Source organism: Dermacentor variabilis, chromosome 8 (assembly GCF_050947875.1).
Source record: "Dermacentor variabilis isolate Ectoservices chromosome 8, ASM5094787v1, whole genome shotgun sequence".
NCBI classification, from domain to species: domain Eukaryota; kingdom Metazoa; phylum Arthropoda; class Arachnida; order Ixodida; family Ixodidae; genus Dermacentor; species Dermacentor variabilis.
The window spans coordinates 96,933,819-96,948,518 of record NC_134575.1 but is presented as its reverse complement, the minus strand read 5'-3'; the positions used below and the strand labels follow the sequence as shown (position 1 = coordinate 96,948,518).

Sequence of the window (14,700 nt, the reverse complement as noted above, 5' to 3'; positions counted from 1 at the left end):
TGCTTTATCGATTAAGCCAAAATTAAGCCAATCGTGGCAGCCACCCTCCCGTCGAGTTTCTTGAGTGTTCGTGTATGCCTGCAAGACTAGACCTGGAAGTGATGGACAGTGCCACCCTAAACCATGGCAGTGAATGTAGAACGTACTTTTAGCAGCTGGTGCTAGAAATTTAGGAACATGTCAATAACTTCCCACCAATAACCCCTCCTATGCTAACTCATGACCCCTAAGGCTGCCAAAGTTGAGGCCCTCGAATTTGGCAGCCATCTTTGTGTTTTTTGAAATCAACTTACGCTAAAATTTTGCTCATTAGCGCATGTTCTGTGTCACACTCCACTCGTGCATACATTTCGTGCGCTGTACTCAACGGGGAGCTCGTTTTGATGAGCCATGCTGCTAATAGCACTACAATAGAATCTCGTTCATTCGAACTCCAAGGGGACAGGAAACTTATTCAAATAAAACGGGAGCTCGAACTAAGGAGGGCCAAACTAAGGAGAGCCCCTTTAATGAGCCAGGATGGGGCTTGATGCGCTTTATCCTCCACATGTCCAGTTGTAAGAGATGACGTGATTGAGCGTGCACTAAGAGTTGGGGGGAGGCATAGGTGAGCGCACAGTAAGGTGATCAAGCATGTGCATTAGGGCACTCTTTCCTGCTCCTTTTAAGCCAGATAGGAAAAGAAGGCACGGGCCACCTTGCTTGCTTCGATTCTGTCTCGGCGCGCATCTTTCCTCCTAATTTTACGGCACGCAGCATTATGATAGTTAGCGGCGATGTCAAACCCGAGCCTTTCAGTTGGGTTTGTCCAAAAAGCGGTCCACGAGAGCGAGAAATTTTATTTGAATTATCCGTTGAGCTGTTCTTGGAGTTCGAATTCGCAGGAGCTCTTCTCTATTCAAATACACAGGATCTTGCCGGGACCAACAGTGCAGTTCGAATTATCTATCAATTCGAATTAAAGAGATTTCGAATCATCAGGATTTGATTGTTTGTGGGGCAAAATGGTTTACGCTTCTTAGTGGCCAAGGGGGGAGGTACTACCACACTCACAGCTGCTGCTCAGCGAGGTCGAGCCAAAGAATGAGTCAGTGTCTCGGTTGCGCTGGAGCACTGCGTCGAGAAGCTCCACGCGTTGCTGTAGCTGCTGCCGCTGCGAAACATGCGTGCCGCCCTCCGGGGCAGACGAAGACAGGACCTGGTCGATGGAGGATCCCTCCTCCAGGGAGCTGAAGTACTCCTCGGCCTCGGTAGCAACTTCGGTGCTCTCTGCGGTCGAGACAAAGGAAAGAGAGTTGGCAGAAACGGCTGAACAATGTCCAAATGATTGTCCTATTTGGGAAACTACTCTTGTTTGGAGGCAATGGCTCCAACAAGCATGCTGGAGGAGTCACAGATTTGCTTTAGTGTTTGCTTCCCCTGTACAGCAAGCTCGAAGACTGTGAGGGGCAGGGAATTAGGAGAAGACGTGACAGATAATGACTGCAAGTTTTTCATTTGTTGATTTCTGTGTTAACCCTTTTTGAATGGCTACAACTGAGACACTCGTAAACTTTGCTGCCAGCTAGCGGTGGCTTCGCCTAGCTATCTTGGGCTGGTGAAGGCATCAATAGGCAGGACTATGAAAGAGCCACCGCTGGGAGGCCACACCTTTTTTTCCCTCCCTTTCACTGATATTGCCTGCGAGCATTTCATGTTCAGACCTGTCCACCTCACCAACTTTCCCCAATTTACACACCGTACCTGTTCATATAGGTTTTGGTTTCTACGGGTGCCTAGGTGTAGCAGGGAAGTGCAAGCAAAAAAATAATACATCACCCATAGAAGCCGGTTATCTAAGTAAGTGAACAGCTTCTTGATCCACTGAATAAACAAAAAAACATGGTGGATAACTGAAATACATTGGACAAACAAACAAGACTATGCAATGGTGTTTTGATGATTAAAGTATAATGTAGTGTTGTGTAATGCTTTTGGACAAGTAAAGCAAATATATATAGTGGGTCAGTCAAGGATTTCATTTTGTTCTATTTAGAAGCTTTTCTATGGTTGTGCTTTAGATGTTCTCAAAGATGCACTAAATTACACAATACTGCCTGTGTTTTTTCACTACCGCGTAAATGACGCAACGCTTCTCTCTCCAGCCGTTGCGGACTGGATGTGAGAAGGAACGCTATCATCCTTGTTATGCAGTGACGAACCCTCTCATGCATGCGCACCAAGCGGAGAGGCCCCTGCAAGCAAGCGACGCCTCTTCGCAGCTCCTTGTGAAGCTACATGACCAACCCGCCACACACAAATGGGAATGCCAAAGCGCGCGCACATTTGGCCACATAAGGACAAAAAATGCATCTGGCTCCCAAAGAAAGCTATTTGCTTTGAAATTGCCGCACAGCCTGAAAAACACGCAACCTGAAACTAAGTTTAGCTCCACAGTGCTGCATACTGACCCTGCTCGGGACTGTCGTCTGCAGAGTCTCGTTGAGAATCTTCGACATCGCCTGGCTGGCAGACAGCTAAGTGAGCGCCATAGAGGAGCCGCAGCCGGTCGTCCATATCGCCACGTGAAGACATAGCAAGAATCCGGCAGAAGTCAGCCAGGCTCACCCAGCCGTCACAGTCGGCATCGGCTAGACGGAACAGACGCACGCCCAGACGACGTGGATGCTCGCCATTACTCCATGGGCCTGCCACAAAACAAGTCATATTGCTTCAGTCCCTGGAAGAATGCAGTGTTACTTTGACCTGTCCATCATATTCACACCTTCTAACCTGTATGCCTTAAAATCCAAAAAAAAGAGGAAAAAAACAAAATAACCATGGACGCAACACCAAGATCGCAGTTGCAGGGCATATTACGCATTTATTTTTCAAAGCTTGCCCTGAGAACACACGTTTTGTGGTATACATGTGAACTTTATTACCTGTGATTTGCCTCTAGGTACAGCATACAAGCAGCATGAAACTTGGAATAGCACAAATTGACAATCAACAAAGTTTTTTTAATAACAGTGACTCTTTCAGCGACTACGCTATTGCAGGTTTCGTCGGCTTCATGAACTTCTCTGAATTAACTAGCTCCAAGCGATAACTCATCTGGCATCACTTCACCATCAGAAGACCTCCAAGAGAAGCTTCAGAGACTGACAGGTGAAATGTTCTCGTGAAGAGAGCACATTTTCCAAAAAACTTGACGCAACACTCGTAAAATTGTAAAATGTGCCCAAATTTATAAACATTACGAAAAATCAAGGAGAGTTGGCAGGTATGCATAGTGCATGCTTGAAACTCTCTTGCCGTGAACAAGTGCTTCTCAAAGTCCTTTGTCCCTCGAAGGGGACAATGGACAGAGGACTTGCCACTGTATCATGCTAAGTTACTGTTGGTGCTTACCATTGTAATGCAGCACACTCGGCATTTCATAGAAGTTCTTCAACAATTATTACACACAGTGCAGCAGAAATTAGTCTTCCACAACACATCACTTCACTGATCCAGCTTGATTCCGGGACAAGGATAAATTTTCATTCAGCTGCAATCCTTCTTTTTCCGAGGTACATGCGTGAGTTTTCTTTGTAGCTTCGTAATATACTCTCAGGTTGACGCACACATTTGCTTTACAATCTTCCTCCTCTTGGTTGATTCCCACAAGACTCATTTGCCTAAGAGGGTACGTGGTTCTTAGAAAAAGGAAATGTTATTCTTTGAGATATGGTGCTGAAAACTTGTACATATATGCAATGTTAAGTGCTTATTTTAAACATGCAGTTATTTTTGTTTATCTCCTCTGGTTCTAATTTTATGCAAGCTTCCTGTAAATAACTTTCTGCAAAGATTTGCAAAATATCAGTTCCTGAAATTTCACTAAACAGGGTACCAGTGGCTTCTGCATGATTCAAGGAATGCAATAAAACCAACCTTATTGCTCTGCCATACCTGAAACAGGAGTTGCGAGACTTGAAAATTTATCACTAGAAAAACACTTTTTTGAGTTCCAGATGCAATACCTCACAACTTGTGTTCTAGGTAAGGCAGAGCAATAAGGCTGCTCTTATTGCATTCCTTCAATCACACAGGAGCCATTGATAACTTATTTAGAGATATTTAAGTTATATATGTAGTGACTTGGCAAATTCATCATAAAACATGACATGTGCTAGAGTTGAGTGCAAAACCAAAACTGTCATAGACAGTGTCGAAATTGCAGTCCCCAAATCTCGAAAGCCATGCTTTCTTGCACTGCAGATGGCAGAAGTTTGTCATCATTGATCACTACCTATAGCTGGTGCCCAAATTGCAACTCCAGCGACCTCATTTAAAAAATTTTCTTTTCTTTTTTCAAGTGAAAACAAACTGATATTTATCTCTCTCACCCTGATAATCTGGTGAGGAAACAAACAAGGGTATCATATTTCTGCATTTTATTTTTCAGGATATAAAATATACGTGGGCATTACAGCTGACGGCACATTGGAATCGAGTAGATATGGTAATTGAAGATCGCTGGGACACACTGGAACAGTTCATGTCCTGCAGCCGGCTTTTCCTGCAGACCACTGTTGACGGCAACGATGGCCATGCAACCTAACCACCTGCTCCCACCACTTTCGGACTCACCCATGGCGCCTAGGAAGCTGAGGAACTGGTCCATGTCCAGGTGGAACAGCTGCTCGCCATACGGGGCGCCAGTGTCGACGTTGGGCGGAGCCACGCCTGGCGGTCCCGTACCCCAGCTGTGCTGGCTCAGTTGCTGCTCCTGCAGGATATCAAAGGCCAGTTTCAATGAGGTCCACGGTTCCAGAAAGCCCATCCATCGTGGGTTAAATTTCTTGTTGTCCATGCATGTCAAATGGTTCTGGCAACATAACATTGCAGGTGAGGTTGAAAGCAGAAGAAAGTAACCAGAACAACAGTGTTCTTGTTCACCATTTCTGTTGACCCCACGTAACGTTATGACGGTGAAACCAATTACCCTGCGCTCTGTAAAGCGCAATGTAATGGACAAAGAACAATAATAAAAATGTTTTGGCAGAACCCATCTCATGATGAATGTCAACATTATTGCAATTAGCGTTGAAGCAACATGGCAACACACCATATTGCCACCGCAGAGATGCATCATGTGTGTGCGGCCGGGCTCTTTTATCACGCTTCCCTCTGGATACACTGTGCCACCTAGTGGCGTAGCCGCAAATTCTGTGCAGGGCGTGTGTGTGTGAATAATTACTGAGACAAGATCGTCTGAATATACATGATGCAGGTTTTGATTCCGCCCCGCACCAGAGAAATGTTTCATTATTTTTTGTCGTTGAAGAGCGGTACACTCAGTTGGTATGAAAGAGGTTCACCGAAAAGCGGCCCATACCTTGCGTGACATACCCAGTGGTCTGACGGTTGGTTTTTAGGCCTAGTTCCCTCAGCACAGCAGCCCAATGCTGTACCCATTAGACAATGGACAGTGGCCCAATTTGATGGGATAACGGTTAGAGACATAGACAGGTAAGTAGGCACAAGAAAGTGCGTGAAGTGTTCCAAGAATGCTGACTGCACTAAAGAGACATATCATATAATGAGTACAATGGCTGACACATCAGCAGTCATGTTGGGGTGGCAAAACCTTGGCACAAGCTCAACGGTCAAAGCTGCCTATTAGGGTGCACATTCAATGGCACGTACCCAGTGCCACTAACTGCTTTTGTCCTGCTTGTCTCGTTGCGTACTGTGGGGGCACTAGACTCTCACGCATCCCCTGATGTTGTTTTCCATGCATGGCTCTCGCGTTTTCTGTAATTTGGCTTCCTGTGTGCCGCCGCCGGTTGGCGTAGTTGCACAATCGTACGATAGGCGGTGAAAGTGTTGCCCTGCAAACGCCACCTAACGGCGGGGTTATTCGTGCGCCTCTTCTTTTCTGGCTTAGGGTCGGCGGGGTGCATGGACGTCTAGCACGCTGACTGGCACACTTCGTGGGACCGTCCCGAGAAAGGCTTCAGAGCGGGGCACTGGGATGGACTAACAGAAACATCCGAATGTGCCATCGTTCTCCTGACTGTACAGGTGAACAATTAGATGTTGGTGTCCGGCATGAGGCAAACATATTTGCTCAATATCCTGTAGGGGTGAGTTGGATCTCGCGTGATCTCTTTCGGAACAAGGTTCGACTAGGCCGATGGAATTGATCAAAACAATTAACAAAAGAAAAAAAAGCAGTGCCTATGAAAAGCACAAAAGCATGTGTGAAGATGGGGTCAATCAGCCACTGGAAGGCACGTAAACTGTATCAGATAATGCGCATTCAGTGTTTACGCATACACATTTGTGCAGTTTGGATGGAGCTTTCTGTCCTGGACAGACAAACTTGGCATGCGTGCTTCCAGTAGTGGTCGGCTGGTCGCTTGCAGACCTGAACGCTGAACACCACTTTGCCGGTCATCAACTTCACCCGTACGCATGATCTCACAACCGATGACCGTGTGAAGTGGTGCCGAGTCACGCGATTCGCAGTCCCTGCTTTTATCTGTGTCACACAGATTGGCCTCAACAAGCTGATGACAACCCACAGAAACCAGTTTCCATAAAGATGGAAACTCTGCCGTCTTCTGGAAGAAAAATGAAAAGCAAAACTTTCTAAGCAATAGAACATTGCCATTAAGTACAATGTGGCCCAGTACTAAACTGAAAACATCATTCATATTTAGGGCAATATAACTTCTGTATATCTTCAGCTTGAGAGATAAAAAAGCACTTGATCTTATTCAAGAGACATTCTATCAATAAAAATAATTTCCAGACCTTCATATACGAACTGAATTGTTATCAGTGCTGGCAAACTAATTTTATGTTTCTTTTTAATTAATAAGTTTAGACCATACTATACATCTTGATTCCTAGGTATCTAAGTTACTGATAGCTAGCAACATTCTCGTTGTGTAATGTGAGAATCATAAAGCCTTGTGTTAAAATTTTCCGATATTTGATTTTCGTTTGATATTCAGCTTCCTTTTCAAAAAAAGAAAAATTTTTTTCGGCTAGCAATTGCGCAGTGAGATCAGATGTTGGGATAGCAGTGTTTTTGGATAACACCAAAAAAGGCATGCGACTTTAAAGGTATTTCGAGACAGATGAGGAGGAGGGTTGCAGAGTCGGCAGAAGTGGAGGGTTCAGAAGAAGCACTCAGCCAGCTGTTCAACACGAGATGGTGGCGTGGCGCCATCTCTTAATCCCTCTTGTAACACACACTCGTACATGGTGCGCTCGCTGACACTGGTTAAGTGCAGCTGTTTTCTTGATTAGGATTCATGCACGTTTGCCACACTTCTACCATACTGCTGGAAGAGTGTTCAATGCCAACTTGTTTGTTCCTTTCGCGTAAAGGAGCAGCTTGGAACGATACCACACAAGCAAGTTTGCGGACGCCGTTTTTGCACAGGGTGAAGCTCTACCCAGGAGGGATTCATCCACGATGTTGTGGCTGCGCAGACTAAACGCATAAATTTAGCCACTGTCAAAGCAATGTACTTTTTAAATGCAAATTAGCATCTGTACAGTAGCGTTCCACTAATCTCTTTTTATTCTTTGCACATTTTCATAACAAATGGAGAACTTTATTTTCAGTATCATACAGCCTCAATCAATATTTTATTAAAGAAAAAAGCAAAATCGCACAATAAACCACCTTGCCACCTGCAAAGAAGCTTCCATTTGCCAACAAGACCACTTGTCAAGGCTGTCTAGTCATCTATCAGGTTCCAAACTGTGGCATTACATCTCGCTGCACAAGAATCCATGCTCTTGAATTGCACAGCCTTGGTTCTGCTGCACGAAACTACTGAAACAGAGTACAGAAGCGCTGTCAATAGCTCAATATCAAGTGATGTCTGCCAAGGTGTTTAGCCAGGAGCTGCCAGGAGGGAGTGTGCGCTGGCAAGTGTATGCGAGGTCTGAGCTTAAGTTTCACATGGTTTGAGTGGGAGTTCAAAACTAATCTAAATTAGTGAGAGAGACCTGACAGCTATGACTCTGATATGCAATGTGGCCAACGTTTCATTCATGCGCAGGTGGGCACAGCTGAGCCTGTGCAGATGATAGTCGGCTTCTTCCTGAAGTGCGTCATTCTTGTCAAAACTCGAAATGCAGATTTTTGCTTACTTCAGCCTGCTTAGTAAACTGTGTTGATAAACGTACACTGTAACAGCAGGAAGAAGCACACTGATTCAAACACCCTTTTTTTATTGATGTCGGCTATTGGCCAATGGCAGCTCTCTATAGAAATCTGTCCACTGAGGTCAAGGGGGCAGCCGCCAGTAGTCCCAAAAGGGTGAGGAGATGGCCTCGGATGAAAAGAAAGTGTTCGAGAAAAAGGAGACTTCGTGCTTTGCTTGCGAACCCCCCGCACAGCGCACGAGTGCAATATTTTGCTGAGATACTCACAGCAGTGTATGCTACCAGCAGAATGTGTTTTTTCACTAAGCACTAGGGGTGGTTAAGAACTCCTTTAAGAGGCCATGACTTCCAAATGATTTGTAAACACCTGCCAGAGCCAAAGCTGTTCTGGAGCAGCGTGGCATAATTTTGACCATTTTTTTTCGGCACAGCGGTCCAACCTCTGTGAATTCGGCCTCTGGTTTGGTGGCTCTTTACGCTTTATGCTGAAAAACACGTCAACATGCTTCAGCTGTGACCCTACCCTGATGAGTGCCACCAGATCGCTGAGCTCATTCTGCGTCAGGAGCGCCGAGATGCGGGGGTCCAAGCTCAGGCTCCTCAGCACGTTCTTCACACTGGCGTCTTGCAGACCCTGCACAGGACATTGTGCATGACGAGTGTTGCCATCACTTTTAGCAAGGATTACACTAAAGTGCAATTCCTTCCCCTCCCCCCCACCCAACATCTGCTAGATACTCCAACAAATTTACTAAATATATGCTATGAAGCTTGATTGAGTGATAGGGTTAAACCTCCAAATAGGACATAAGAGCTATTAGAAGTGACATAGTGAAGGGGTCCAGATTAATTTTGACCAGCTGGGGTTCACCTTAATCTATGTACATGAACATTTTTGCATTCTGCCTTCAGTGAAATGTGACCACTGTGGCTGGGAATTGAGCTCACAACCTTGCACACTGCAAGAGAATGCCTCAGTCGCATAGCAACCATGACAGGCCTGCAATGGCAAAATTTAATGAGAAAGGTATATTACGGCACAGCTTATTGACTACATATAGAAAAGTGCTCTATGTTTTAAAATACAGGGTGTGATGAAAAATTTTGATGAACAATAATTTCATTGCAATGTGTACATAATAAAAGACGAGCACTGCAGGTCACTTTGCCATGTTGTTAAAGCAAAAATTCCACTGGAAACACGAAGGGAAAAAAAGAAAATCAGACTCTGTTACAGTTTTCTAGATGTCCTTACATATACACTAAATATGAGCGCAGAAGAAATTCCTGCATAAAGGACCAAAATATTTGCCATCTTCTAAAAGCCCAATTTGCTACAAAACAAACCAGAAACTCCACTAGACTGAGAAATCTACTACAATGGCAACACTCTGTGGAGCATGTACAGATGGTGTGAAAAGCTGTTGAACAGCGGGATCTGCGAAAATGTTGAATTTCTGAGCAATTTGCGACCGTAGCCAGTAACACCACACAATACTACTATGTTGTTTGCAAATGCTAGCAGTAGAGGCTGGAAATATGAACAGCATGTGCAGAAATCTTCAGCTTTTTTTTCTGATCTCATGGCCTGTAAACTTTTGCCGCTCATTGTACTTTCCATTGTCTGTAGAGAGCAGACGAGCCCGTGGTTGGTAACGCCAAAGATTGACCTGCTCGATTCTGCATCACTCAATATGTAACAGCGCGACCTCGAACAAGGACATAAACCAAAGAGCCAACAAAGACAAGCGTTGTGGCTGGGGATATATAGATGGTTTCGCATGTGCGATAACAGCAGCTAGCCTGCGAGCCTAAGAAACTTTCGGCCATGTACCTTATCAAGCTACTACAACAAAATAAAAAGTTGTTTTCAAGTTGTTTCAATGTATGGAAAGTGTCTTTTTACATATTCAGATAAAAAAAAAGGGGGGGGGGGGTGCATAATGTCTTAAGACCAACATTTATCATTTTCCGTGTTATCTACTGCAAATGTGGTTCATAACACTGTTATTATGTACAGGAGACAAACGTTCAACATCTGCAGGCTTCACTTTTAACGCACTCCTGCTACTTGCCATTGCCTTTTTTTGTCCACTAAATTTGGTTGGCACCACCCACGGCCTGCCCATGTTTGTAAACAGCGAAAGGGTTAATAAGCTGCTGTAAAGAAAATGTCAAAACATGTATGCGTGCTGACATGTGCCGACTCACTTGGACGACACTGAGCCTGTGTTTGAGGCGAAGCTTCTCTATCATGGTCGACGTGAGGAAGCCGTACTTGCTGTACGAGTCATAGACTAGAGTCGAAATATCCACGGCTGCCTGCAGGAAATCAGAAGAGAGAGAATGTAACATTAAAGGAACACTAAAGAGAAATATATTTTGCACTTTATCAGTAAGTTATCCATTCTACAATACTCCCTAAAAAAAAAAGCCATTCTCACTGTGAGAGGAAGCTTGGAAAGCCGGAAAAGACACAAAAGAAAAAGATGGCTGGAAACGCCACCTCTATTTAAGTTCTGCCACCAACTCGTCATAACGTCATGAATTGCTACGGCGTCCGCTAGGGCCTAGTTAAAGTTCTATCAGTTAATATGGGCGCAATTCTATTCTAAAGAAGCCAAAGACTGAATTTAGCATGTTTTTAAAAAGTTTCACTGTGACACAAGAGGCCAAAATATAAGGAAATACTTTGAAATTTATGACATTCCACTGATATACAGGCGCTGATGTCTTTGGACAAAATTCTAGAAATAAATGCTTAAACCTCATTTGCTGTCCTAGCAACCAACCTGTTTCTGCAAAATGAGTGAAAATAAAGCTACGTGAAACCACTTTACTAAACTCAGCTGATGTGGTGTTTCTGTTTAGTGTTCCTTTAATTACGAGTAGTGGTAATAGGGCTGTACCAAACAGTTGTAGTTGACTTCATTGCAGTTGACTTCCATTAACTCGGCATCAGATGATCCGCATTACCGGTTAATTTGACCCTGTCTGAAAGCCTTTGTAGTTTATTATGCAGCCAAAGACTAGTAACTTCCCACATAGTACAGTCGAATCTCAATATAACAAAAAGGTACACAACAATTTATTAGATATAACAAAGTAAATCTAAAATGTTTATCGCCTATATCAGCATGTAACAAATGTATGCTTATAACGAGTATCAAATAAAATGAAGGTATTTTTGTGCTGGATACGACTTTGTTACAATGAGGTTTGACTCTATGTCAAACATTGAATAATTTGTACTGGTGGCAAGTGGCAATTAGTAGATTACGAGTATTGCACATCCACTTCCTGTCCAAGCTGCATGGCATCTGTCACCGATACCGAAAGCACGCCTCCCGACACACCCACATTGAAGTAAAAGAACTTAGAAATCACTGGACTTTAGTGACTCCTTTGGCTCTGATCTCTTTTACTGCTACCGCAGCAGGCTCTCACAATGTACACCATCGTCTTTTCAAAAACAACAACTTTGCAATGCGCGCAATGTTGTCTTTATATGTTACAATACTGTTTTCAATATCAAACCACGGTACTTAAAGAATGGCTGTTCAACGTTGGTGACATACCAGTCCATCTTGAAAGCTGTTTCCATGTGCTGTTTCTATTCTAAGTACAGTAGAACCTCGTTTGAATGAATGAAAGTTTCATTCAGATGAAAGATATATGCAGTAGAGTTGAACATTCTATCCCTTAGCGTAACTGCTAGTCACGGGCTCATGCACAGTTTATAGAAGTATAAATAACTCAAGCAAACTTTTGTAGAAAATGTTTCATCATCATCATCATCATCATCATCATCATCATCAGCCTGGTTACGCCCACTGCAGGGCAAAGGCCTCTCCCATATTTCTCCAACAACCCCGGTCATGTACTAATTGTGGCCATGCCGTCCCTGCAAACTTCTTAATCTCATCCGCCCACCTAACTTTCTGCCGCCCCCTGCTGCGCTTCCCTTCCCTTGGAATCCAGTCCGTGACCCTTAATGACCATCGGTTATCTTCCCTCCTCATTACATGTCCTGCCCAGGCCCATTTCTTCTTCTTGATTTCAACTAAGATGTCATTAACTCGCGTTTGTTCCCTCACCCAATCTGCTCTTTTCTTATCCCTTAACGTTACACCTATCATTCTTCTTTCCATAGCTCGTTGCGTCGTCCTCAATTTGAGTAGAACCCTTTTCGTAAGCCTCCAGGTTTCTGCCCCGTAGGTGAGTACTGGTAAGACACAGCTATTATACACTTTTCTCTTGAGGGATAATGGCAACCTGCTGTTCATGATCTGAGAATGCCTGCCAAACGCACCCCAGCCCATTCTTATTCTTCTGATTATTTCCGTCTCATGATCCGGATCCGCAGTCACTACCTGCCCTAAGTAGATGTATTCCCTTACGACTTCCAGTGCCTCGCTACCTATTGTAAATTGCTGTTCTCTTCCGAGACTGTTAAGCATTACTTTAGTTTTCTGCAGATTAATTTTTAGACCCACTCTTCTGCTTTGCCTTTCCAGGTCAGTGAGCATGCATTGCAGTTGGTCCCCTGAGTTACTAAGCAAGGCAATATCATCAGCGAATCTCAAGTTACTAAGGTATTCTCCATTAACTTTTATCCCCAATTCTTCCCAATCCAGGTCTCTGAATACCTCCTGTAAACAGGCTGTGAATAGCATTGGGGAGATCGTATCTCCCTGCCTGACGCCTTTCTTTATTGGGGTTTTGTTGCTTTCTTTATGGAGGACTACGGTGGCTGTGGAGCCGCTATAGATATCTTTCAGTATTTTTACATACGGCTCGTCTACACCCTGATTCCGCAATGCCTCCATGACTGCCGAGGTTTCGACAGAATCAAACGCTTTCTCGTAATCAATGAAAGCTATATATAAGAAAATGTTTAGACTTGAACAAATATAAGAAAAGAAAGAAAGAAGAAAAAAAAGAAGCAATGATAATTTTCATATATGTACTTATACATACATTCTAAAATTGAAGTTGGTTGATAGGATCTTGTTTCATATGATAAACATGACACAATACATTTACACTTATTTTTTGCCAGTTACTACATTCTGGGAAAGCATGACCATTTAGCATCAATGTTCAGTATATCGGCAAACTGCGATTCTATGATATGTTTCTTGGCTGCTAGATCCCACGTAAACAAGAAAACGTGCGAGGCATGCATGAACGAGAGCCGTCGGCACAGCAACGGCAGCTTCCATGCAGTACTTGCCTGCCATGTAAAGTGAAAGCGTCACCACGCACTTGGTTTCGGACAGCTACCGGTATCAGAAGATCTCCTCCTGGGTCATCGCACGTCGTCTTCCACAGCTATCGCCGCCAAATCATTGCAATAAGCATCTTCAACTACTTCAACCTGTTTCATAGCACGTGCGGCGTAAGAAGTGTACTGTATGCTTTTAATAAGGGATAACCCAAACGCAATGTCGCTTTCTGCTGCATGCGGCGTGAAGCGAGAGCTATTATTTACTCTGGCGGCATCGTGGCATCGTATTGCAGTGTTGCCGACCAGCTCGGTTTTGTTTAGATTTCCCATCACGGTATTCAAATGACAATGTGCCTAACTGGTTGCTCGAGCTCCACAAGTTTGTCGCACGTCAGTGTTGCGTGGCTGCTATGAATCTTGCTGAGAGGGCACGTCAAAACTTCCCGTCACAATGCTCCGCCCGAAGAACCTGCTGACACAGGCCGAATTACAGCAGCAGGAACGTAAGCTTGCCGAGGCCGCAGAAACCACAATGTGTGTCTCGGACCGCTTAGGCTGTACTAGATCGGGGTGTGTTGGCGTCCTGCGCTGCAACGATTTGCATAACGCTTCGCATTACATAGATTCAACTACAGGCAAGTCTGCCGAATTTTTTGCTGACTTTGGATTGTATGTTTTCCCGGTTAGAATGTTTCTGCTTGCATTTTTTTTCAATGCATTTGAATGAGGTTCTACTGTACCATGTACTAGCTAGCCGAGCAGCAAACCTCTTAAAGTTCTAAAGTGTTCTTATGTTCCTTTTTGGTTTGTATGCCTGACTCTTCAGTCGAAAAGGGAAACGTAAGTACTGATTTGAAAAGCGCTTATGTCCCTGAGCTATCTTTGGGTCTGAGGGAGGTATGCAGCCACCTGCTGGAAAATTTGAATCGCTGCAGCGTTGTACCTTGGACTCGGTCGCAGGTTGAGACGCTGACCGAGAGCAGATGCCCGCCTGAGGGTTGTGCACATTCTCGAGGTAGCTGCAGAGCACCATCATGGCCTCGCCGTCGTCCTTGCAGCTCAGCAGCCGCTCCTGGTTGGCCTCGAGCACAGCCAGCGCCACTTGGAACACCACCTACGGCCACATGGAGCAGTGCAAATGCTCGACCGGTCGATGGTTTGAGAAGTACTCGTCATGCTTGTCTGATAGCGAAGTAAGAAAAAAAAACCGCACCAATGCTGCGCTGTTCGCATTACATTCCCACTGACAGCTCCAGCCATAATGAAACAAACACTTGCAGTCTTGCTTTGACTTATCACATTTGCTTGGC

The 14,700-nt window shown here is 44.4% G+C and overlaps 1 protein-coding gene across 1 annotated transcript in view; it reads right to left on the bottom strand.

The window, feature by feature from the left end:
* Tbc1d8-9 (TBC1 domain family member 8/9) overlaps positions 1-14,700 on the bottom strand; it is a 113,211-nt gene that overhangs the window by 29,466 nt on the left and 69,045 nt on the right. The window contains exons 20-25 of the mRNA XM_075702528.1: positions 14,334-14,504; positions 10,372-10,482; positions 8,684-8,794; positions 4,618-4,756; positions 2,451-2,687; positions 1,054-1,269 (exon numbers count right to left, since the gene is read on the bottom strand). Coding sequence (XP_075558643.1) covers positions 1,054-1,269; positions 2,451-2,687; positions 4,618-4,756; positions 8,684-8,794; positions 10,372-10,482; positions 14,334-14,504 — 985 coding nt within the window. The remainder of the gene's footprint in view (positions 1-1,053; positions 1,270-2,450; positions 2,688-4,617; positions 4,757-8,683; positions 8,795-10,371; positions 10,483-14,333; positions 14,505-14,700) is intronic.